General features: G+C 36.1%; 1 protein-coding gene across 2 annotated transcripts; it reads right to left on the bottom strand.

Annotated features, from left to right (window-relative positions):
- Window positions 1-2,318: 2,318 nt before the first annotated feature.
- Window positions 2,319-25,223, bottom strand: LOC577996 (histone deacetylase 11). 2 transcript variants are annotated; one of them, XM_030997301.1, is made up of 11 exons: window positions 24,914-25,223; window positions 22,080-22,456; window positions 20,312-20,412; window positions 17,515-17,541; window positions 9,221-9,337; window positions 7,913-8,192; window positions 7,269-7,338; window positions 6,867-6,975; window positions 5,046-5,226; window positions 4,397-4,531; window positions 2,319-2,568 (listed from the first exon to the last, which is right to left on the bottom strand). In XM_030997301.1, exons 1-11 carry the CDS (start codon window positions 25,006-25,008, stop codon window positions 2,558-2,560), a joined length of 1,503 nt encoding a protein of 500 aa, XP_030853161.1. In that variant the 5' UTR covers window positions 25,009-25,223; the 3' UTR covers window positions 2,319-2,557. The 2 variants fall into 2 exon arrangements, with proteins under 2 accessions (XP_030853161.1, XP_030853168.1); XM_030997308.1 differs by lacking the exon at window positions 17,515-17,541 and having other exon boundaries at window positions 24,914-25,222.
- Between the last annotated feature and the right edge of the window lie 365 nt (window positions 25,224-25,588).

Genomic DNA, 25,588 nt, shown 5'->3' with positions numbered 1-25,588 from the left:
CTATTATCATTATCATTGTAAACATCGCTATATAAAATATGATATTTGTTAGCGAGTAGCCTATTAGCTGAAAATGTGTCATGTGACACTCAAAATTTTGTTATATGTGCACGACTATGCAATATAAATACTTATAACGCGTACAAAAGTGAATTAGACTGCGCACTTATCTTCCCTGCACGTACCCCATTGTATGCATCGTCTTACCATCTGACCTGGAGGCAAGGCCTGCATGCATTTGAGAGGGTCTGCCTTCAAAGGAGTTTGGTATGAGATCACAAATACCCTCAATTTTATATAGCAAATATTGCATGCATTTCATTGGTCAGTATAATATATGTTCACCATTATATTATATTCCAACCTCTACCTATGGCCTTGATAAACTATAACATCACTCTGGTCATTCTGATTTTGTCGGTTCATATATTTTCAAAACTGGATAACGGGGCATGCAATATTTGTATAACATGAATATCAAATTGTACATCAAATTTTCTCAGAGTTCAACTGAATTTGTGAATGACCACATGGTATAGAAATAAACTTTTCCAAGATTATCTGTTTCAATTTGAACAATCAGAAAGCCTATGGAAACACATAATCTTTGCAGGACCATTCTTAATTATAATTCATTTACATAGGTATACAATAATCATGATAATTTTTTTAAAATTCAGAATGTTTGCCAAAATGTCCCACATACTACTTATGGACATGATAAAGGTGGATTCAGGATTTTTTGGTAAGAGGGGGGGGGGGGGGGGGGAGGGGGGTTACAAGTCCGAAAATTATGTGAAGAAGAAAAGGAGGAAAACAAAAAATAGTCAGCTTATGATTTTTCTTTCTTCCTCCTTTCCCCATTTTTATTTTGGCCCTCAAAGACCCCCCCCCCCTCCCTACCTCCTGATCCACCACTGAATGAAAATATTCCTAGCTGTATCAATTATAAAAAAAATAAAAAAACACCTTTAAGGAAAATGTAATGAGCATGGTTGAAAGATGTACCAGTACCTATCCATCAATACATTACAAACTGACCATAAGCTGCTTGAATACCTAGACTGTCCTAAAATGAACTACACTTTAAATCCTGCGTAGTATAAACATTGATTATTTGTCATTATCCTCATTAAACTACATAAATTTCCTCTAAAGGTTCAGAATGAACATGTATGTGCAGTTAAATGTATTAAGCACATGTTACCAGGACTGACAAAATACAGAGTATTTCATTATGCATTCTTGTGAATATATTGTGTCCCACCTTCTATTTCTATATCTAGACTCTTTTGGTACAATAATGTAGGCCACATTTATACAGCCTTTATATCAATGTAAAATCTAATTTTCCTTTGGGATTTTATTCATCGTAGGCATGTTGCACAATGACTTTTTATAACAGCAAGAACATAGATACAAAATGTAAACAAAGAAAAGAAAAAGGCAGACATGCCCTGACTGCAAAGTATGAGACATGTGTCATCTCCATTAATGGGGTACTAAGCATCCATTTTACCTAATAAGTAGATAGACAATGTATAAAGGCTTGCATTTTAAACAGGGTCTCCTCGCTATTCATAAAGGATCGCTATTCATTTTTTCATGTGTTATGGATAGCGGTCCTTATGAATAATGGTCCTTATGAATAGGGGTCCTTATGGATAGCGAGCTTGACCCTAATTAAACTGGGGGAGCTACGGTATAGCCAAAGAAATAATTGTAAGGCATAACATCACTCTGAATATTTTGTAACTTATAATAAGTTGTAACAAATCAGCTTTTTTTAAAGCATTCAAGTCAAGAAAGCACAAATGATAACATTGATCTGAAGCTCTCGTTTAGGCAAGGCCAAAAGTAAGGCAATACAAACAGAAATTAAAGGCTCATACATCGCCATACAATGGAAGAAACGTTTAAATGCCAGCCATGCAAAAGAGAATCATATCTTTTGAGGGCAATCCAACCCTTGTAATAAGTTGATTTGTATGAAAGCAGAAAAATAACAGAAACAGAATGTGATCGAAAGTTCCTTCTCCCTTGGGGCACTACTCAGCACATTAGTATAGGTCCTCTAAAAAGAATAGACCCTCTTGAGCCATGAATTTTGAAAAATTTGAATTATAGTCATTTTATACAGTGGAGCAGATGGGAAAGTAGTCCAGCACTACATCACATTGATGGTACCGCTTCAGCCAATTTGAAGTGCCCATACATATAGTGATTAAAACTGTCACAAATTCATAACTTCTGTATATTTGGTCAGATTTAATTGAAACTTTTATCATTTTGCTTCTCTGATTTTTCTGCTTTCTTTAAGAGTAGTTCTAATAAATTAGTGCCAACTAGCTTATGACAATCACAATAAGCGATAAACTACCAATGATCGAACATATGGACAAGCAGTATAAATCATGAAAAATGAACACTTTGTCATGTGAGAGAGTCTCTATCTTGGTGTACATAGATGTCAGTGCAGTGGTGAACAGTAGAATCTTCTCGTGCTTTCCATGGGAATGTGGTCCAGAAGACATTACCTACCAATGCCTAACGCCAATCATCTTCCCACTATTGAATCAAAATATTAAAAGTACAAAGCTATGAGTCACAATCAAATAAATTAGCCTTTTCATGCACTATATAAGCTGTTTTGTGTACATAGAGCAAACAGTCATCCTTCATTACTAATTAGACATTTTTGATTAATGACATTGATATGTAGACTACTCAGAAATAAATGTACTGCCATTATTTTCAATCAGAGATCACTAATATATTTTAAGAATGTCATATATTGTCACATATTCTAGTGAACTCTACCTTTGCTTTTACGAGCCCAACTGGGTAGTACTGGGAATATTCCACTTGGTTTTACAATGAGGAATGAATTTTGGAATATACATCATTGTTTCAAAGGAGGGTATATTTCCACAGACCCAAATAAACCCTGTATGAATATTTAATTAAGAGTAATATTAAGATGGACCTATGATTGTCCGATGTTCAAATAACTGCATTACAACTGTACTTTCACAAATGAAAATGCCACAAATCTCTAGAGTTATGATATGATTAGTAAAACCTTGAATAGCACAGTGTGATTAAAATAAATTAAACATGATACATAACCGTGCATGCATTGCTGTAAATAGTGAAGCAGGCAACATATATTTCAAAGCACAAGAGAAAAAGATAAAAAAACGTTTCATGACATGAAATTTTTAAGGGCTGAATTATTGATCACATCGTCTTCTTCAAATTAGCAACAAGAATATTGCAATATTTCTGTAAATGAGGTACATGGGAAATAATTTTGTCAACTATTTGAAAAATTGCCAATTATGATAGCAAAACAATGATTCTGAAATTCTCACCATTTTGCCAATTTAAGGAATTTAAAGAATATTTTCCTTTTTAAAATTCATGGCATCAAATGTAATGTGGTCATACGACAAATATGGAGACATGATGTGTAGAAATCTTTGCCCTTTGTTTTCATGCATCTGGTACATTAATATAGCAATGAATTAAAAATGATAATTGATTGCATGAGGGTATGACGTTTGTTCATTTGATGATAGAATCATGATAATTTTCAAGATGAAGACATCGACACTCAGAACTCTATAAATCTACGGACTACCTCTACCCATTTAGTCAGGTTTTAAAACTGGACTTAAGTCTATAAACTATTGTGAATATCATCCTATAGCTCTAAATATGTCATGAAAACAAAATATTATGTGAGTGTATTCATTACATTTGGTCCATTTTATCTTAAAGTGTACCAATTACCTTAAAACAGAATGTATCGCTAGAATGTATAGAATCAACCTTAAACAAAACCTTCACCCATAACGAAAATAAGGAATAAATATAACACTGTGCACATTGGACTTTGGTTCTGTGAGTGCATGCAGTTGCATCAAGTTACCCAAAAGTCAATTTTATGTATTTGAATTTGCAAAATCTCTGTTTTCTTCAGAAGTAATATTTGATGCTCATATTTTGAATACCTATAGTATTACCACATGGAACTATTGAAATACAGACCAAAGTATTTTTTTTTTGGGGGGGGGGGGTAATTGGTACACTTTAACATCAGCACTGTTCAGAGGTCATTTTCAACTTTGTTGCAGGTGAATGTAGCACTGGTCTCATCACTTTTTAAACCATCATCCCAATAAAACAAGGCAGAATACGATTATTATTAAAGGAAATAAAATGTCAGAAAAAAATACTGGCCTATCTAAACCCATTCAAGATGCATGTATATATAAAATAAATGGCACATAATATAAATGAAATTAATAAGTTATTAAGTACATGATATACAAAGTACTGATAACATATGAATATTAGTAAACTCTATTTGAGTGAAGTAAACATTATTTACAGAATCCTAGGAAGGATCTGAAGAATCCTCTATTGCCCTGTGTGGTAGCGTCAGCATTTGATGTGGAAGGTGTTTCTCCTGCTGTTTCTCCTTCTTCTGGTTGTCTACTAGTTGATGAGGATGGCTCTTGCTTACCTGTGAATAAATAAACAAAGACACGAGTGATCAATACTTGGCTGCTAAGAATATACTTTGGTATTACAAAATATGCTACCTTTTCTAAACAAGTCATCAGATGCTTGAATAGACAATCTCACAACTAATTACAGTTTGCAAAATTTTGATTTTGATTTTGTATTCGATTGAGGAAAATGTATTCCAAAACTTTTGTTACTAACATAGACAAATGCTCTTTTCAGTGCAATGAATAGAAACAATTTCCAACTACCTCGGAAACATATAGTGCAGAGTATCTCTAACAGAGTCATCTGAAATGATATTTAAAGCCCATCTGTACTAGTGTACAGGAGGGATTAGACCACCACGCAAGGTCACTTGACAGGTGGTTATCTCATCAAATCAGCTTTCAATTAACATATTAGAAAAAGAGGATCATGGGGGACCAATTGGTCACCAATTAGGCATTGTTTGCTATATAGAGGGAGCCAGTAGCTGTAAGTAGTGCAGTGGGGCTTTAAAACGTCATTACCTTGATATTCTTCTGCCTCTGGACATGCTATAAGCCCTCTCCTCCATAGGTTGAGGATTGAAGCTGCTATGATATCTGCATTGTTTCTTTGGTATCCTCCAGACGTCACCATGACGATTGGAATAGGCTTAGGTCTGTCACGAGCAAATTCAAACACCATCATATCGCGTTTGATTATTCCCTGTAATGAAATGAATGAGACAATTTGTATTACATTTTCTCAGGTGCTCAAAAACAACGACTTTATCACAGCCCTTCAAAGAGAGCAGTGATAACACAGCATTGTAAATGGATGTCCTCTACCCCAACACTGTGGAACAATATATGTACTACATTGTCACATTTGTTTCTTTCAATATTTTATAAATAGCCAAATATCTTCATTTGAAAATAAAATATTAGATCAACTAATCACAGCTCTTGAAACAGTGCAGTGTCACCACAGTACCATGGAAGACCATGTTCCTAACCGGTATGGACAAATTTGTTTACCTCAACACTGTGGGAAAATATATATTCCACCACAGTAATGTGGAAGGCTATGTTTCAGCACAGCAGGGGAGGGAACATTTTTAATGAAACACTGTCAAAGTCTATGTTTCACCAAATTACTGTGGAAGATTACTATTCACCACAGCACTGTGGAATACCATGTTCCAAACTGGTATAGAAGACTGTGTTCTACGTTTTACCACAATACTGTGGAAAAATATGTTGCACCACAGTAATGTGGAATACTATGTTTCAACACAGCAGTGAGGAAGATATGTTTAATGAAACAATGTCAAAATCTATGTTTCACCAAATTACTTTGAAAGATTATTATTCACCACAGCACTGTTGAAGATTAAATTTAATGAAAGCACCATGGAAGGCAATGTTTCACCACAGTACTATGGAAGACTATAATTCACCACAGCCCTGTGGAATGCTGTGTTCCACCACAGTAATGTGGAAGGATGTGTTTCAGCACAGCAGCGGGGAAGATATGTTTAATGAATCATTGTCAGAGTCTATGTTTCGCCAAATTACTGTCAGAGATTATAATTCACCACAGTACTGTGGAATACCATGTTCCAAGTTGTTATAGAAGACTATATTTCATTACAGCAGTACGGGAGACTATGATTTACCACAACATTGTGTGAAAATATATTCCACCACAGTAATGTGGAAGGCTATGTTTCAGTACAGCTGTGAGGAATATATGTTTAATGAAACACTGTCAAAGCCTATGTTTCACCCCATTGCTGTGGAAGATTATAATTCACCACAGCACTGTAGAAGACCATGTTCCAAACTGGTATGGAAGACTATGTTTCACCACAGCACTGTGGAAGATTATAATTCCCCACAGCACTGTCGAATGATATGTTTCACCACAGCACTATGGAAGATTATAATTCCCCACAGCACTGAGGTAGGCTATGTTTTACCACAGCACTGTGGAAGACTATGTTTCACCACAGCACTGTGGAAGACTATGTTTCACCACAGCACTATGGAAGACTATTGTTCACCACAGCACTGAGGAAGGCTTTGTTTCACCAAACCACTGAGGAAGATTGTGCGTAAAAAAAGCACTGTGAAAGACTATAGTTCACCACAGCACTTTGGAGCACTATAATTCACCACAACACTGTGGAAGATTGTGTATAACAGAAGCACTGTGGAAGACTATAATTCACAACAGCACTGTGGAAGACTATGTGTCACCACAGCACTGAGGAAGATTGTGTATAACAGAAGCACTGTGGAAGACTATCATTCACCACAGTACTGAGGGAGGCTGTTCATGCATATTATTATTTAAATACATACCTGTGGAGTGATGGAGAGAGCTCCAAGCGGGTCTCCTTCAAGGGAATCTGTGCCGGCATTGTAGACCAGTATGTCAGGAACAAACTCATTCAATGCTGCTTCCAGGTTACTGTAGGAACAATACAATCATATAGTTAGAAAGCAAATCTTGATAAATAGTTACATCAATTTACGGGCTGATTATCTTCTACAGGGGCTCCCATTTTTAGAACCTAATCTTTAATTTACAAGATTACGTCAAATCAGTTGAGAAGGGGAACAAAAAATCTTTCATACAACAGTCTAGATCTCGGGCAGTTACGTTATTTACCCTTCATAGTCTCTACAATGCATGCTCAATCCTCAATATTTACATCTGAAAACCATAAAACCTATAGGTTGACAATCTAAAATGCTACCAACCTTGCAACCAATGTCATATATTGCTCATCTGCAATGAAGTAGTTCACTTCTACCTTTCGGCTGATGCCCCCTGTAAATCAAAAATACAATAATGTGAAGATAAAAGTATTTGTAATGCATCAACTCTACGTACATGTTGAGCAATGAGCTCGAGGTGCAGATTATGAAGGAACTGGACAACAGGAAAAACAAGATAAAAAGAATGTTCGAGAAACATAACACATACATTGAAATACAATTTTTTTAAACAAGTGAGTCCTGAGGGGACTTTTAAAACAATCTACACCAAAAATATTGCCCTGATGCTGAGTGGCAACTGATTCCAAAGGTAGAGTTTAATTGTAGGTATATCAGGTAACCAGCATTGGAAGGAAAGCATGGGATAATTGAAAGGCATTAACAAACTAATGTTGTATTCGCAAGCAGATCCATGTATACATCATTTAAGGTTGCATACTTAAATGTATTAGCAAATAGTCGTTACGTATTCAATGCAAAACCTAGAGATTAAGAATTTGGTGACAAATCATCTAGAGCTGATCTAGAGCACACCACAAATCATATCAGTCATCCAGTATAAATACATATATCATTCTTAGTGACATAGTAAATATTTTTATAAATGTGAATTAATAAATACTAACTCTTTGCGAATCCATCCCTTGGGTATATATGCCTGTTGTAGACATCCAGTATATAGACAGACTCTTTATCTTGCATGAAGTCCCTCTCGTGGCCGTTGCCTTGATGTGCATCCAGATCTAAGATCATGGCCTTCTTTATGGTACCTTGATGAAAGAGGAAGCGTAGAGCCAAGGTGATGTCAGCGTAAGCACAGAAGCCTCCGCCCTGCTTACTGGAACAGTGGTGGAATCCACCTCCAATGTTGATTGCCCAACCCCTCTCCATGGCTAGTTTGGCAGCCTGTAAGAAGAAAGGTATAAACTTAATAAATGATAGAGCTAAGGAGGAATTGTAGAGCTTAGGTGACGTTTGTTTGAGTATAGAAGCCTCCGCCTTGCTTGCAGGAACAGTGGTGGAATCCACCTCCAATGTTGATTGCCCAGCCTCTCTCCATGGCTAGTTTGGCAGCCTGTAGGAAGAAATGACATAAACCTTATAAATGACTGAGATTAGTAGGAAGTGTAAGGCTTAGGTGATGTTAGCATAAGCAAAGAAGCCTCCGCCTTGCTTACTGGAACAGTGGTGGAACCCACCTCCAATGTTGATTGCCCAACCCCTTTTCAAAGCTAGTTTTGCCGCCTGTATGTCGAATTGTATAAACCTGATAAAATAAATCTTAACATAACCGCAAGACACAAGAGGGACACCTTCTTGTAAAGAGTGGTGGATCAAAGACCTATGAAAAATTGATTACAAGAACAAATGACATCTCAAATAACAAATTTAAGTCAATGAGTGTTGTTTTCTTCTTAAGGGATTTCTTTTCAAAACTTGCCACTAATGTGAAAGGCCATTGACAGAACAATCAACTCATTCTTTAGCATTCCAATAAACAGTTACAGCACACAACATCAATACATGTATGACAAATAAAGATAGGTCAGTTCTATACACCAAATAAAACTGCAGGTGAACTTTTGATTGGTATGGGTGTCATTTTCCATTTAAGTGTTCATTTGGCATTTTGCCTTTGTGAAGAAAATGGAATATTTGTATATAACACGTTATGCTACACATTAACCAGATTAACATTTTGTAATGGTAGTTATGATACATTGACAATGTGACTGTTTCATGAAAAATCTCAGTCTTTTCTTCAGTTTACTTTTTTACAACTTTCTCTTTTTTTTACAGACCACAGCCAGCAACATCCAAGATGTATGATGCAAAATATAACTTTTTTTCTACATCAATCAAAAAGCTCTTTCAGGTTTTTCTGTTAAAAATAAGTGAAACCACAAATATTCTTCTTGATGTAACAAACTTACCAAGATAGATCCACCAGTTTGTAATCTGAGTGGTCTTAACACTTTCTTCTGAACAATGTAGTTTGGAAGAAGAGCGACAGGAGGTATTTCTGTTATACCCGCTACAGAAATACTCCACTGAAAAGAAACAAAGAACAAAATGGGGGAAATTAAATCACATGTCTTCAACAGTGCTTGACATGCAATGATACATTGTGTCTTTATGCCAGTGACTGAGTGAATATTTAAAATGAAGGAATATAGAAATCTACCACCAATTTGTTTCCTTAAACTCTTACAGATTTTTAAGAATTACATATAAATTAAACACATGATCATATAATTCATAAGTATTGTTAAGCCATATGAAACAATTTTAAAATCTCTTTGGTTTTACTTCTTACAGAGCTTTTTCTCATAGAGCTTTTTCAGTTTCCTCTCTAGGGCCCCATCAATCGCAAGTACTGTACTTCAATAAATCTCAAGTTTGCAGTCTCCTATCTCTTATGTACAAAGTTGCAATTGCTATCAACTCTTTACAAGACGGGGCTCAGGTGTAGAATAAGCAAACAAAGGAGGTCCTCCTGTACATCTTAACTACTACCCTCTCCCAATATTTTAATTCCCTGTCAAATACTTTATGCAGTATATCTTCAAGAAATTAACTTTCCCAAATTTTCTAGATATCAGAAATACGCATGTACTCTACTTATTGATCATGATAGAAATTGTGTCATTAACTGTAATCTTAATACAAGAACTGCACATTTTCAAGTACATGTACAAGTTTGAAGTTTGATTTCATTTCAAATCCATTATTTATTTATCTTTAATACAGTATTTTGGCCTATCAAATGCACACTTAATTTGATTTAAGTCTTGTAGATCATATAAACAGATGTCAAAATTAATAATGTGACAATTTAAAACAGTGAAGTAACAACCTCTGATCGTAGTGCAACATTGTGCTACCTCATACATGTATACACTACACTTATAATTAAAAAAATCATGATAAACAAAGAATTTACATTACAATGTTTGCTCCAAGAACATTGATGAAATGATAGTGATACCCATGTAATATTATAAAGGCCTACCGGTAGGTGTCTGATGGTGTTAAAGTATTTTCCCCCTTCCCTCAAATTCTACTCAGTTAATCTTTTGATTCATTTTGTCTAACCTACACTCTAAAGCTGTGTTTATTTGATAACAAATTCTTGACAATAGGTATTCAAAGCTCGGATAAAATACAATGGTCCTAATGACAGGGGCACTGACATAATAACATGAATACTTTACAACTATTTTGCTTTCTCCTTAGATAGGCACATATAAATAACACCTAGTGAAAGTTATATTTGTACGGTAAGCAATGCGGTGAAGCTCTGTGGGTTTTGCGTACCATAAATTTCCTCTGGAAGCGCATCCCACCTTACAAATTATGCAATATTATATTGAAGGTGCCTAAGGGGTTATGTCTAGGTGTAAAGTGAGATGGATGGAGAAGAAAAACTCATGAATATCACACTCTCAACTGGAGCTACGTGTGTGGGTAGGGGTGTGTGTGTGTATGTATGTGTGTGTGCAAGTACGTGTTGCACAGGCAGCAAGCCCTAGTGCAAGCCCCAGCACGAATCAGAATTAGGTTATCACTTTGCAAAACACTTTATGATATGAATAACCAATAATTTACTGCATACATGCTCAACATACAGTATGTACACTACATGTAACAGACAGATGTAGATGTACATTGTAGATTTCATCTGTATTGACAGTGAATTCATTAGGGTATTAGGGGTTGAAGACATGTATTTAGATTTAACATAATAAATTAAAATGCCTTCTGCTTTGCCTCCTGTGCTGCTAGCATCACATGGGCAATTCTCCATCAGATTACATATAGCTTAATTCAATTATGGCAGCTCAATCAATCCAATTAGTTTTAATAGATTGCATACTCAAATATTAGCGAATCAGACAATCATTCAATGATTGCCTTTTTTCAAAGGAATAAGCCTTTTTGATCCTCTACGAAATGTACATATAATCATTCTATAGATTTTGGTAAAAGTATGTGGGATTCTGGAATGAATGAGAGAGGAAAATAAGCAACAGAAACGTCTTTATCATGGTAATGGTGATGTATTGGCATTAAAGACTACAAATGTATAATGATACATGTAATAATCTTCCATACAGGCAGCCTATTACTTTTATCAGGTCTGACATTGAAGGAAAAAAAAAACAACATATTTTTCACTAGTATTATAGTTATATATGTATGATGATTTTGATGATGAGGGCTTAGACACATCACATTTTTTTAATGATATTTTTTTTTTCTTTTGATTTGGCATGACTCACTCATACACTCGGACTCAGTGTCAGGAAGTGGAAACTATGTGAAGCTATGGAGATACTTATTATGCTGCCTAATTCAGGGTCGTTTTAGCTGTATGCATTTACAGTTATGTTATTGGAGAAACATATACATAATTACAGAATGATTACAAAATCGGTCGCAATGCACCTTCTTCATAGAACAAGACTATTTTTGTTTCCCTTCAAATGCTTAAATTTGTACTCCCCACCCCCCCCCCCCCCGAAAAAATAAAATAAAATAAAATAATAATAATAATAATAATAATAATAATAATAATAATAATAATAATAATAATAATAATAATAATAATAATAATAATAATAATAATAATAATAATAATAATAATAATAATAATAATAATAATAATAAATTAAAAAAATACATTAACAAATGTTTTTTTTTTTTTATAATAAAAATAATAATTTTAAAAATAAAACATTTTAAAAATCACTGTCTCACAACAAGTAGATGGGTAAAGAGCTCACAATTCTTTTCAAGTGAAATGGAAGTGAATGTGGTATTTCAGATACTACAGCAAGACCCATTTTGGGGGTATTGCAGTTTCTTCATCCCTCTATTAAAAAGCTTTGTTGCTGAAGAGTTATTACAAAAAATACATACTGATGAATTCACCTTGAAAATAGAAAAGGCACTGGTCATACGCAAGCAAACATATTGTAAAGTGATGTATTTTTTGTTTTTAGCTTTTATTTCATGTTAGTATTAGTTTGTTCCTTTGTATTGCATGTTTTGTAATTATTCAGAGATACAGTGAACCACTTGACTGGCCCATGTGGCTCTCAGAGGGAGTCTGCTGCTTCAGCACATTTCATAAAATGTTGTTGTTAATTTAAAGGCGTTTAAAGAGAAGGTTGAGTTCTGGGAAGAGGTGAAAAATAATTTGATGATTCCAGAACCTTGCAATACACACAGATTCTTATACGCTAGATGATCAACCTTTTCTGGTCGATTCCACACCGTTTCTTTCACAATGCAATCTAATGATCAGAACTCAACTTCATCTTTAAATGTTTGGTCATGCTGTTCTTAACATTTTTGCAACATATAAAAATGTTTTTTAAAGAGCACAGAGAATTTTAAAGGGTCATATTGTTCAAGGAGTACTGCATATACATGTAACTTTTGTTCCCTCTCTTTTCGGATCTCTCTTTTTCTCTCCTTCTTGGTTAGTCACCTGGAACCTGTTATTATGGTAACCCGACACATGCTCCGCCGACGATTGCTCCGCCGACATTTACTCCGCAAAACGCGACAATTGCTCCGCGACATTTGCTCCGCGATATTTGCTCCGACGTCAAATGCTCCGCCGACAGTTGCTCCGCCGACAGTTGCTCCGCCGACAGTTGCTCCGCCGACAATTGCTCCGCCGACAGATGCTCCGCCGACAATTGCTCCGCCGACAATTGCTCCGCCGACAATTGCTCCGCCGTCAATTGCTCCGCAAAACGCGACAATTGCTCCGCCGACATTTGCTCCGCCGACATTTGCTCCGCCTGAAGCGACACTTGCTCCACCGACATTTGCTCCGCCGACAATTGCTCCGCCGACAATTGCTCCGCCTGAAGCGACAATTGCTCCGCCGACATTTGCTCCGCCTGAAGCGACAATAATTGCTCCGCCGACATTTGCTCCGCCTGATGCGACAATTGCTCCGCCGACATTTTCTCCGCCGACATTTGCTCCACCGACATTTGCTCCGCCGACAATTGCTCCGCCGACAATTGCTCCGCCTGAAGCGACAATTGCTCCGCCGACATTTGCTCCGACGACATTTGCTCCGCCCAAAAAGTGTCCCATAAACTACAAATGCTACTAGTACTACGACAAATGCTTCGCCGACAATATTTTCTTTACACCTATTTTTTCGTTTCTTTTTTTCTTCTTCATTTTCTGAATGCATTTCTTGAAATAATGTAGATGAAATGAAATGAATGAATGTTGATGAAGTGGGAGGAAAAAGGAGTTACCTAAAAGTCATTTCGAATATACTGAAATAACTTTCCATCTATCACTGTACGTCCCATATAATGTATACTAAACACTCATTACATGTCGTGGGAAGTTTTTAAAAAAAAGTAGAGCAGCAAGCCACATTCCCCAATACGCGCATACCTCCTAGTTAATTTCAAGTAGCTCATCAATATGTAATACCTGAAATTACCTCGATCAATGCATCTTACTAGGTAAAGCATTATACAATGTAATAGGTCATCATGGAAGTTTAGAAAATAAGTAAGGGGATTTACCAAGTGTTGATCTTTTTAAGAGTTTTATAAAGAAACAAAAAGATATTGAATATTTCTCAGCGAAAAAAAGGAACAAGCTTGTTTCGCATTTTAAGAAATGGCGATTTGACTTATGATACTCATGTTGATTTAACTTTTATTCCTGTGCCCCCTCACTCCCCTTTATGCACTGGAGTTCAAACTATGATTTATATGTGTACAGTGTATTTTTTTTTTACTATAATGATTTATATATATATTTTTTTTGTCCTTTCATTATTGTTAGTTGTTCTTATACATATTGGTTTTTTTGTTTGTCTAATTATTACCAATGACTTGTAAATATGTAATTTTTATATGATTGAAAATTTAATAAACACACAAATATTAAAAAAAAAAGTTTAGAAAATAAGGGCACTTATATACGTAAGGAAGAGAACCCATTCAGACGGGAAAATGAGATGGCAGCCTTTCTGCTTATTCACATTTATACAAATCATTTTGTTGCAGTTTGATGTTAGTTCTTCATGATAAGCCAATTGCTCTTCTTCCGGTGGCTTCGTGAGTCCCTTAAATTATTTAGTGAAAACAAAGTACTCGAATGAAACGGAGTGTTTTGCACACTAACACATATATATTAAACCTACATACACTTAACTAAAGGAAAGAAACCTTTAGAAAATGGACTGGATATTATTGAAAATATTATTCTAAACAAGAATGTACTACATGATAGTATTACTTTACGTTTCAATTTCACGAGAGAAATAGAACTCGAGAGGGGGAGCAGAGAAGAAGTGATGGAAATGAAAGAAGACTAATAGCATGAGAGGAAAGAAAAGAGCAAAGAAGACAAGAAAACGGTGTAAACAGGAAAAGGAGGAGCATGGGAGAGAGAGAAAGAGAGAGAGAGAGAGAGATAGCCTTGAGCTTTGGATCAGGTAATGAGTAATACATGAAACAGATTTTGAGCGGAGTAATTATCTTTCGCCGGAGAACTTGCGTAAGGAGCTATAATTTTATTTTTTATTTATTTAAATCAAACATTATGGGGAATAGCAAAAAACGGTTGTCTTTTTTGCTCTTTTCTTTCCTCTCATGTTATTAGTCTTCTTTCATTGAGGTAATTTGAGGTCTTACATATTGATGAGCTGTTTGAAATTAACTAGGAGGTATGCGCGTATTGGGGAATGTGGCTTGCTGCTCTACTTAAAAAAAAAAAAAACTTCCCATGACATGTAATGAGTGTTTAGTGTACATTATGTGGGACGTACAGTGATAGATGGAAAGTTATTTCAGTATATTCGAAATGACTTTTAGGCAACTGCTTTTTCCTCCCACATTATCAACATTCATTCATTTCATTTCATTTACATAATGTCATGAAATGTATTCAAAAAATGAAGAAAAAAAGAAAGAAACAAAAACAACCCGTGAAAAAAAAAATATTGTCGGCAAAGCATTTGTCGTAGTACTAGTAGCATTTGTATTTAATGGGACACTTTTTGGGCGGAGCAAATGTCGTCGGAGCAAATGTCACCGGAGCAATTGTCGCTTCAGGCGGAGCAATTGTCGACGGAGCAATTGTCGGCGGAGCAATTGTCGGCGGAGCAAATGTCGTCGGAGCAATTGTCGGCGGAGCATATGTCACCGGAGCAATTGTCGCTTCAGGCGGAGCAATTGTCGGCGGAGCAATTGACGGCGGAGCAAATGTCGGCGGAGCAAATGTCGGCGGAGCAAGTGTCGCTTCAGGCGGAGCAAATGTCGGCGGAGCAAATGTCGGCGGAGCAATTGTCGCGTTTTGCGGAGCAATTGACGGCGGAGCAATTGTCGACGGAGCAATTGTCGGAGGAGCAATTGTCGGCGGAGCATCTGTCGGCGGAGCAATTGTCGGCGGAGCAACTGTCGGCGGAGCAACTGTCGGCGGAGCACCTGTCGGCGGAGCATTTGACGTCGGAGCAAATGTCGCGGAGCAAATGTCGCGGAGCAATTGTCGCGTTTTGCGGAGTAAATGTCGGCGGAGCAATCGTCGGCGGAGCATGTGTCATGGAACCGTTATTATTCCCCCAAAATGTTAAATGGTCTTTTTGAAACCTTAAAAATGTAATTTCAAGGCTTGTTATGACTGCTACATGTATTGATTTCTTCTTTCAAGTTAATTATAGCATTTCTCAGAATACCTATAGATCCCTTTTACCTAATACAATAGGGAAGGCCACACACTATTTATTTATGTAAAAGGAGTCTATAGAAAAGTACTGTGGGTCTCTTAGCACACATGATGTGGCATCTGTCAATATTCTGACATTTTGGGGGTCGATCTGCAATTAATTTTTGAGGTTCAGATGCCTGTTAGCTTGAGTGAGCCCTGTCATATATGTACCGGTAGGTTATAAATGTCAACGAATGCAGAAATTATGTCATCAATAAAAATATGCCTCTCATGAAATCTTATATAAAAAACATAAAATAAAATGCAATGGAAAATTTATAAAATTTATAAACAGAAGCAATGAGCAATTTCATTTTTAACTTGGGTGCTCTAAATGAGCTCTGAAAAACAAAAATGGCTATGGTAGGAAAAATAATAAATAAAAAATAACATACTGGTAGGCCTTCATGAAAAAATTGCCCTTTGTAAATGTCACTTTTAGCAAAGCAGGTGCAGAAAATGTTGCTATGACCAGGGGATGAATTTTAAATCTGCCACATACCCAGCATTAGTAATCCAGTGAATCAATTTGATTTATTGACTTTTACTTATTAATATTAGGACCTTCACTTTTCTCATCAGCTGCAAAGTTTGTGTGTTTATTTGTAATTATTTCGGTGTTCTTTTTGTTTTCTTAGTAGAGTAATAAGCAAATTAGTGAAAGAATGAGATTATAAGACCTGGCTGCATCAGGTCTTGTTTTTATCACTTCTGTAATGTACATGCATGCCTGTCAAGCTGGTTTCAAATAACTTAATTCTAAGGGGATACATATACTTTTCTCAAATAAGTCTAAATTTGACATCTCTTTTGATCTCACAATGCAATTTTGTCTGAGCTCTATAGGCAGAGTTAATTAGTTGGGAGGTACATGTACACATAGGCAATATGCAGACAGATAATAACAAAATGAAGCCAGTTCAAAATAAATGTTCCCAATCTAGTTGTAATAAGAAAATAATAATAATAAGTGCTTTCTGCATGTTGATAATATCCACATAATATAGTGTTTAAGAATTAATCACCAATGTCTCTGATTTGCCAAGGGAGTTACGATAAATGACCTAAAGATCAGTTCAGCCTTTCAGTGTTCTTACATAAAAGTATACAACATTCGGTATAGTGGAACTTGCGAATTGTTGAAACCTACTCTGATTACCACAAACAGTAAACCGATTTTCACATCAATATTCACTCAGGGTACAGAATATATAAACTGAGGACAAGAAATTAAAAATAAAATATGGAAAAGTAACAGAAATGTGGACTGTAAACTGTAAAATATCAAATCTAGACTACTTTTACATTTAGATACAGAAAACAAAATATTTAAAAATAAATACACAAACTAAAAGAAATCATATTGTCCAAAATAAAAATATATTATAAACTCCAAAAGGGAAAGGTCTACATGAGATTTGAAATGAATGATGGTTCTAAGAGGCGGAAGTCGATAAATAATGTGTACCTTAGGAAAGCCCTCTGATATATCCTTCTGCAAAGATGAGTGGATGTAGCATTGTAGAGCCCATAGGAAATGCATACAGGGTAAAAATGCACAAGTGTATATTTCTCAAGTTTAATACTGATTTGAAGACAAAAATATAAATAGAAATTAATCAGCCACCACCATAAAAACACTTAAAATAACATTATTGCCTTTGAGGGACAATTTGTTTCTTGTGATGTGATAGATGAACATTGTTACATTACTGATTGTTGTATAAAATAGATTTTGCAATGCATCTACGGAATAAAGCATGAATTTTTATGGGTTTTCGATCAAATATAAATGCATTGATATTAAAATGAAAAATGATAGAATCTACTCTAAAGATTGAATATCTGTTCTGTGAAAGTGTTCCATATAAGTTCCCCATGCTATAATATTTCCCCCCTTTTTTCTATGACACATTGACACATGTGTAGGCAACCATGGATAATATGTTGGCAGATGGCAGCAGGTGGCATGAGTTTTTATACTTTCTCGCATCTGTTAGGGACAATTAATGATAAAATATGCTATCCTGCATGTTCCTTCTTACTGCAATGTATCAGTTCTAAAAAATTACACTATGCATGAATGAATTATTTCATATGACTGGAAATGTGAGTGTGAATGTTCAGTTTTGCTTTAGAAATGAGAAAATAAAATGTTTTGGGTAACTAACCCCACCTCCGCCCCCTCTATGACAACAGCCATATGATCAACAACCTCTTGTAATAACTATCTCTCTAAGACTTAATACCTAAATTGTTATTCAGATTTCAATGTTTGTTGATACTTTAGTAATTAAGTAATATCACTACAAAAATACTGCAGTCTGGGAATGGAAGTACTGATAGCAATTGTTTGATTGGAAAATGCTTTATTAGACGTCCATGGAGAAGTGGACTGGTAAATAAATGGGTTGCAGTTGTCCAAACAAATACTTGTCCCAGAAAGTAATTGCCAATTTATCAAAGTGGTAAATTTCATATGGGGTTCTGTTGTCAAGAGGTTGTTGTCTGGCAGGAGGGGAGGGGGCGGGGTATATGTATTCTAGGGGATAATGGTCCAAGATTAGAGATAACATTATACAACCTTTATCTATGTAGAGTCTACTGTAGTACTGTGGTATAGGATAACTATAACATGCATGGTAACCACTAACCAATCTAACCAATTACTAAACATAAAACCAGATTCACCCTCCTAAGACTTCATGCCCTTTACATGTACAGGTGTGTATATATATATATATATATATGCAGAATAAAAGAGTTTGAGATGGCTGAAAGATTATTTTTTACATTAAACGATGTAAAATGGCATAGGATTATTAAAAGTGGTGCATATATTACAGATATGAGAATGATAATATTCATGGATTCATCATAGATCATGATATTGAGAAGATGTGAATAAAGTATACCAAACAATCTCAAAAAACTGAAACTCTCAACATTAACACCCAAATAATTTCACAATGAAATATGATAGCATTCACATTCAAAGTAGCTGACATGCAAAAGATTACATATTTTGACAAGTCTATAATACCAAATTTCAAATATATCACTATAATCCTATTTACTGGCCCTACCATTTCTTTTTATTCATACAGAGTATTCAACACAGTTTACAGTGCATATCAGAATAAAATTAATCAATTTATAGTAGAATACCCAATTCCTTTATTAGAAGAAAATGCACAGATTTTTGCTTTATGAATTATCAGGCACAGCAAGAAAGAAAGGATGTAGTATTTATAAGTAAAATAAACCATCATCTATGGTTACTTTTTGCTTTCATTGTTTCTGTCATTACTCAGTCCTGGCATTCCTTTATACATGTACATGAACAAGAGAATTCAGATAGATAAGGAGGATGAAACTGTATTTCCTGCTCTCGGTCATTCCATGAATTACTTGGCCTTCATCAGGCTAATAGGAAATATACTTGGGCATGCAGAGCGCTATTTTGACAGGCTGAAATTTATGCAACTAGTGTTGATGAAATGAATTTGCATCACACTGGAATTCGGTTAGGATGAATACATTTCTCTTTGTGTCACCAATGGAAGTGTATTTCACCTACCCGAGTAGGAAATTAGATTATGCAGACTTAGATGTTATCTCAATTATCAAATAATGATCAAAATTGGACTGGCTTTTGAGCCATTTGCATGCACATGTATGTGTACATGTTGCTCAGCATGTGTAGAAACTGATTACCTTAATCAAAATTGTAAATGTTAATGCACATATCCCACCCAATAGAGATAGTCATGTAAATAGCGTATGGATTAAATGTCATTTTCTTTCCCCTGTACATTTGTAGATAGAAAAAGCAGGCTTGATAATCTCAATTGATAAATAAGGTCTTCTTTTATATATGAAAAGTGGGTCTCTGTCACACACACTCACAGTTACAAGTGTTTATGGATCAAGTACAAGTATTCCTGTGTACAGGATGCATACAGTATTCACAGCACCACTACACGAGGTGTGCGTCATTTCAAATACTACACATAAATTAGTATAGATAATGTGTCATCTCAAGATGAGGGGAGAACACCGAAATTGCTATCATTGTGCAAATGTAGTTTAATATGCAATCCGTTTTGCCACTGCAAGTGTATGTAGCTGAATAGGATAAGCAGAATTTTAAATGTCCGCTTCAGCAGAGGCAAATATTTTCTTTAACACCCAAGACAATTACACACGGGGCAAGTCTGGGAGAGAGAGAGAATACTTTAGATAATACGGGAATAGCATTGTACCTTTAAACGAGAGATGTATTGCTTTGTATGTGCTACTAAGAGATCATCTTCTGTGGCTTCTAAAGGACAGACTGTAGTCTCGTCACAAAACATCCCTTCTTCTATAAGAAAAAAAAAGGAAAGAAAAAGACAATTAGTTTGTATTAAATATAAAAGGCAGAGAAGCATTAAATCAACAATAAGTTGGGTTACTAGAGTATAAATACACATACACTGTATGTAATTTCTGAATATTGCACTGGGTTTTCAATTCATACTTTTACCACGATTTTAATGAGTATTTCTCTGAAGAGTTTCAAGTGTATACCCCTTTGTACATACATGTACATAAAACTGACAGACAACGTGGAAAAGGGGAAGTAATTGCATACGGCAACTTCATCATCATGGCCATTTCTCAACCAATTTGAATGAAGGAATTCCACCAAATGTTCTGATGAACTGAAATGTTTGATCACACTGTCATTTTTCATGATTTGCCAAGAAAATTCAATGGGGAGGGGGTTTATCACATCGCCCCTCCCCCTCCTCTCCATGTCTAGCAATGCTCATGAACTTCTCATAATAAGATCCACCATCAAATCTATCATTTCTCATTGTAAATGCATTAAAACAAGCAATACACCAGTTTACAGTTGTATCAGTGTGCATGCGCAGACAGTTGATCTCGGGTCATTGGCCCTGAATTCAGGGCCAATGACCTTTGACCTATTGATGCGTAAATTAAGATTGCGCCCATGCAAATGATGATTTGCGCGCACAACGCAGCGCGTAGGCAGTGATATCATCATAATTTGCATGGGCGCAATCTTAATTTACGCATAAATACATGACCTCTAGGTCATTGGCTTTGTTTAAAATGGTGCACACAACCGTAAACTGGTGTATAAGGCAGCGACCACATGAAAGGATAAGTCTGCCAGAGAACAACAACAAAAACGGTTTAAAATAACCAGTGACATTATCATCTGGGACTTTTGGTTACCGGTAATAAATAAACTGGTGGCTGATGCATCTAGCTTTAATGAAATCACTGTATAATGACGCAATATGGAATTTATGTGCTACATTTACTACCGATTTCAATCTGTCAGCGATAATTCTAATACAATATGTACAAGTACCTTCAATCACTACATCCCTGTAATAGCAGGTTCTGTAAAATTAAAGGCTACCGCTCGAGGTGTGCACTAATCTGACTTTTCCACTTTCTCATATGTCTGATTGGTAATATTACATTTGAAATACCTATTACACATCAGCCTTCAGCTAGATCCAGTAAGGGGCTGAGGGTAACTTTTTCTTGAAATCTCATTAGTGTTAATCCAAAGAAACAGATTTCATACCAAAGAAATTTAAATTTTCAATGGGTAAACCGGCCTCGGTGAACCCCTTGGAGTTTTGTCTGATCTGAAAGGGGCAATGATCTCCAGTATTATGCCCTGATCCAGGTGTAGTGCATTGGAGAATAGTTTAGAAAGAAATTCCATGAATGTTTTGGGTATCGCACATAAGCTTGGATAAGCCAAGGTAAATGTACTGTAGGCATTGGTTTCTATGCACCTCAAAATGGTTTTAGATATGAATATAGAGCTAAACAAAATTCCACCAACAAGACAAACCCACACTACAGTTACTATACATGACTGGAAATGCATTCAACACTGCACTGCAAACAAGACGTCTGAGTGCTTTTGCTAGGAGCTAAAATTATAACATTTTTTAACATGCTTCTTCTAAAGATGCTTCTTAAGGGTTCTCCACTTACTTTTGAGTAGATTGTACACTTTTCCCCATTTTCCTGAGTCAAATGGATGGAGTTTCTCGAATCCAAGGAAGCTAATATTGTAATCGGGTGAGTAGATTATAGGCCACTGATGAGGCTCCACATTCACATACAGTTTTGATTTTTGAATTCTTTCCCTAATTTTAGCATATTGCTCTGCAATCTCTTGTTCTGTGCTTTCCTCCTCTCTTTCTTCCTCTTCTATGTCATCACTTTCAGAAGTTCTTCTTACAAGGTGTCTATCTTCCTGCATAGAAACTGGGCTTTGTTCCGGTTCGTCATTTGTCTCTGAAAGACGGACCTCCTCACCATTAGTTGGATCATCACTCACAGCCTCCTCCTCCATGCCGGTGTCTTCACTGAGAGATAACAAATCAAAAGGAAAACATTGATATTGATCAGTAAATGTTAAGATATCATACAACTGACATCTGGGCCGATATTCAATTCAGTATTTATGTCAGAAATACAAGTACTTTACTCAGTTTTCGGCTAAAAGAGCATACTTACCATATCCAACTTTGGTATTCAGTGGCAGCTTTTGGCTACCGGTAAGTATTTTACACCGAGTTAAAGATAGCTCCCTAGTTTACAGCTCAGGACTAAGCCTAGCCAATTATTTTGGAGGCCTAAATCATGAGGCCATTCATAGTCAACACCTACTGTACATTATATACCCACACGTCAAGTGTTATCCATACAGATGATTTAAAATTGTAATTTGAAGAAGTGTAATTACAAGCACTATATTTCATAAATCTTTTAAAATTTATGCTAGACAATATTTAAAAGATGAAATATTCATGATGGTTAATACTATTTAAAGAATTTCTTGTTAAATCCGAAGGCAAGAGAAAAGGCTTTATTTTTGTATTAATGTCACACAACCTCCCCCTTGTACATTGTACAAGGTATGCTCATTGCCATTATTATTGTCAATATTCTCTATTTTTGCCTAATATTGCTGTAAATTCATATTTGTTTGGATAGGCTGGAAGGGAAGGATTTTAGCGAATGCCGAAGGTGATTCCCATGGTTAGCATAAAGTGGAGAGGGGTGCTTGTACTGTACATAAACTGTAAACATTTGTGTACTAATTTTGATGTTGTGGTTCTCCAGAGAGTCTGGTGTATATTTTGATGATATCATCTCATTTCATATCACCAAGGAAGGCCAAGCCTGTAGGCTAGAATTTTCCTAGCTGTTTTCAGCAGATCCTTTAAGCTCATTCACATTTGACGCAGTAAATCATGGTTTATTGGGAAAAGGGTTCTGCATGAAGCAAAGCAGAGGTCCTGTAAATCTAATACTCTAATATGCCAGTATGATGGGGGTTGTGTGTCCAGACACTAACAAAAATAAAGCTTTCACTTTTGTCTTTGGATTTACCTAAATGTGTGCATCAAATAGCACTAACCATCATGTACATGTATGTCTCCTTTATAATATTGTCTATAAACATAGTCATAGGTCTTAAAAGAATTGTGAAATTGTAAATTTCTTCAAATTACCATTTTAAATTAACTGCCCAGATACACAACCTGTCTGGACACACAACGTCTGGGTATAACATACTCAATCAATGACTGTTTGTCATGTCTATAAGTAACAAATGTATGAGGCATATTTGCCATTGCGCTTCATTTTATTTTGCCTTGGATTGGTGGTGTAGTAAAAATGGGTTTGATCTTTCCTTGGCTATATTCCAGAAGATTTCGAGGCCATCCCAGTCATATATTGCCAGTATGATGGAGAGTTGAGTATCCAGTCTCCAGACGCTAAACAAAAATAAAGCCTTTACTTTTTACTTACCAAAATGTGTGCATAAAACAGCACTAACCATCATAAGTATTTATCCTTAGCAATAATTTATAACATTATTTAATATTGCATGTAGGCCTATTGACTATTCACATTGTATTTGTAAACATCTTCAAAGACAGTTGAAATCAACTGTCCAGACACATTTGGGTTCCAGGGGGTCACTCTCATACAAAAGTGCTAACCACCGGTGTCCATCAACCTCTGAAATGGACTCTAATGGCGTATCGCACCTTTTCTGAAAAAACCCTTTTTTAAAGAAAACATAGATACCTGTGAACCTGAAAAGGTACCTTTTTGGGGTTTTGTGCGATCAGTGCTTGAAAAACACACCCTTTTATAGGAAAATGTCAACGACGCCAGACCTGTGAGGCTGTGAACCTGAAAAGGTGCCCTTTTTGGGCTTTTGTGCGATCATTGCTTGAAAAAAACCCTGTTTGAGGAAAACGGCGACGACGCCGTGTAGCTGAAAAAGACACCCTTTCGATGCTTTTTCTGGACGAGGGTGCGTAGCCAGTCATGTTGGGAGTGACCCCCCGTCTGGGTATACCAAGTGGATAATCCGATCCTGGCAGTTTACATTGTACAGACGATGGACCACCTCTTGCAGTGCGGCGGAACGGGTTGCACAGATGAAGACCTGTCCCTTGTTAATGAAACGGCCATTGCAGCAATCGAGCGATGGAAGAACTTAATTTAATTTAATTTACTTCTAAGTTAAGGAACTTTACATTACTATCTTGATCTAAGGAGACACGAACGAACGAACATTGTACAGTCTAGATACTATATGTGAACAAACAAGGCTTTACTTATATTCCAATCGAAGTTTTCATCAATAACAGTTTGATATAAGTGACAACGTGTAAAGTTCTCGACAGGAACCGCATCTTTCCACACATAGTTACACTTCACACTGTACACAAACTTCACACCATCAATCATCATTAAATCATAATCATCGCTAGTCACTCATGTTCTTAGTCGTTGCTTACCATCGGGTTTCTCTATTCTCTTTAATTTCACCTACGACTAATGCTGGTTCCGTATCTGTGGTCTGTGTTAACAAACTATCATCTGGTTCTGCCATAATCGTCAAAAATTTAAGCACAAGATGACAGCATTAGAACTGTAGTTCACGTCGATCACGTCGGACGTCCAGTATATCACAGCGAAGCCAACCCAATTGTAAGCGGGGCCGCGCCGGGTTGGGACGGGTGAGCAATGGTATCATGTCTCGCACAGCTTTCGTACCGTATGTTTATGTTCGCGAACGGCTTAACTGAAAAATGAATATTCATGATTGACGTCATTGCCGGTCAAATGTCGTTCTCTCTCTGAATTCTGATAATAAAACTTTTCAATAACAAAAATGACAAATGTTATGGATAATTGTAATGAAACTAATGATTATTAACGTTATGGTAGATTTAACCATGTAATTGATGAAATTTCATATTATATGAAGAATATTTGGTAAAGGTAGGTCGTTTGAGAAGGAGAGAGAGAGAGAGAGCAAAGGGGCGGGGTTTTGAACTAGGAGGAAAGGCGTTGGGGAGGGGGAAGAGGAGATAGTCTTTGAAAGTGTGAGAGTAAGAGAGAGAGACAGAGACAGACAGACAGAGAGAGAGAGAGAGAGAGAGAAACAGAGAGAGAGAAAGACAGAGAGA

The sequence above is a fragment of the Strongylocentrotus purpuratus genome, unplaced genomic scaffold, assembly GCF_000002235.5.
Source record: "Strongylocentrotus purpuratus isolate Spur 01 unplaced genomic scaffold, Spur_5.0 spur5_contig_858, whole genome shotgun sequence".
Lineage (NCBI taxonomy): Eukaryota > Metazoa > Echinodermata > Echinoidea > Camarodonta > Strongylocentrotidae > Strongylocentrotus > Strongylocentrotus purpuratus.
The sequence above is the reverse complement of the archived record's forward strand: the minus strand, read 5'-3'. Positions and strand labels throughout refer to the sequence as shown.

What these genes read in the sequence shown, in the direction of transcription:
- LOC577996 (XM_030997301.1), bottom strand. Translation starts at nt 25,008, where the DNA reads ATGGCAGAACCAGATGATAGTTTGTTAACACAGACCACAGATACGGAA. An exon ending in AATACATCTCTCGTTTAAAG is followed by an intron (nt 17,542 to 20,311) that starts GTACAATGCTAT and finishes TCATCTTTGCAG; the next exon opens with AAGGATATATCAGAGGGCTT. An exon ending in AAGGGATGGATTCGCAAAGA is followed by an intron (nt 7,339 to 7,912) that starts GTTAGTATTTAT and finishes TTTGATTTACAG; the next exon opens with GGGGCATCAGCCGAAAGGTA.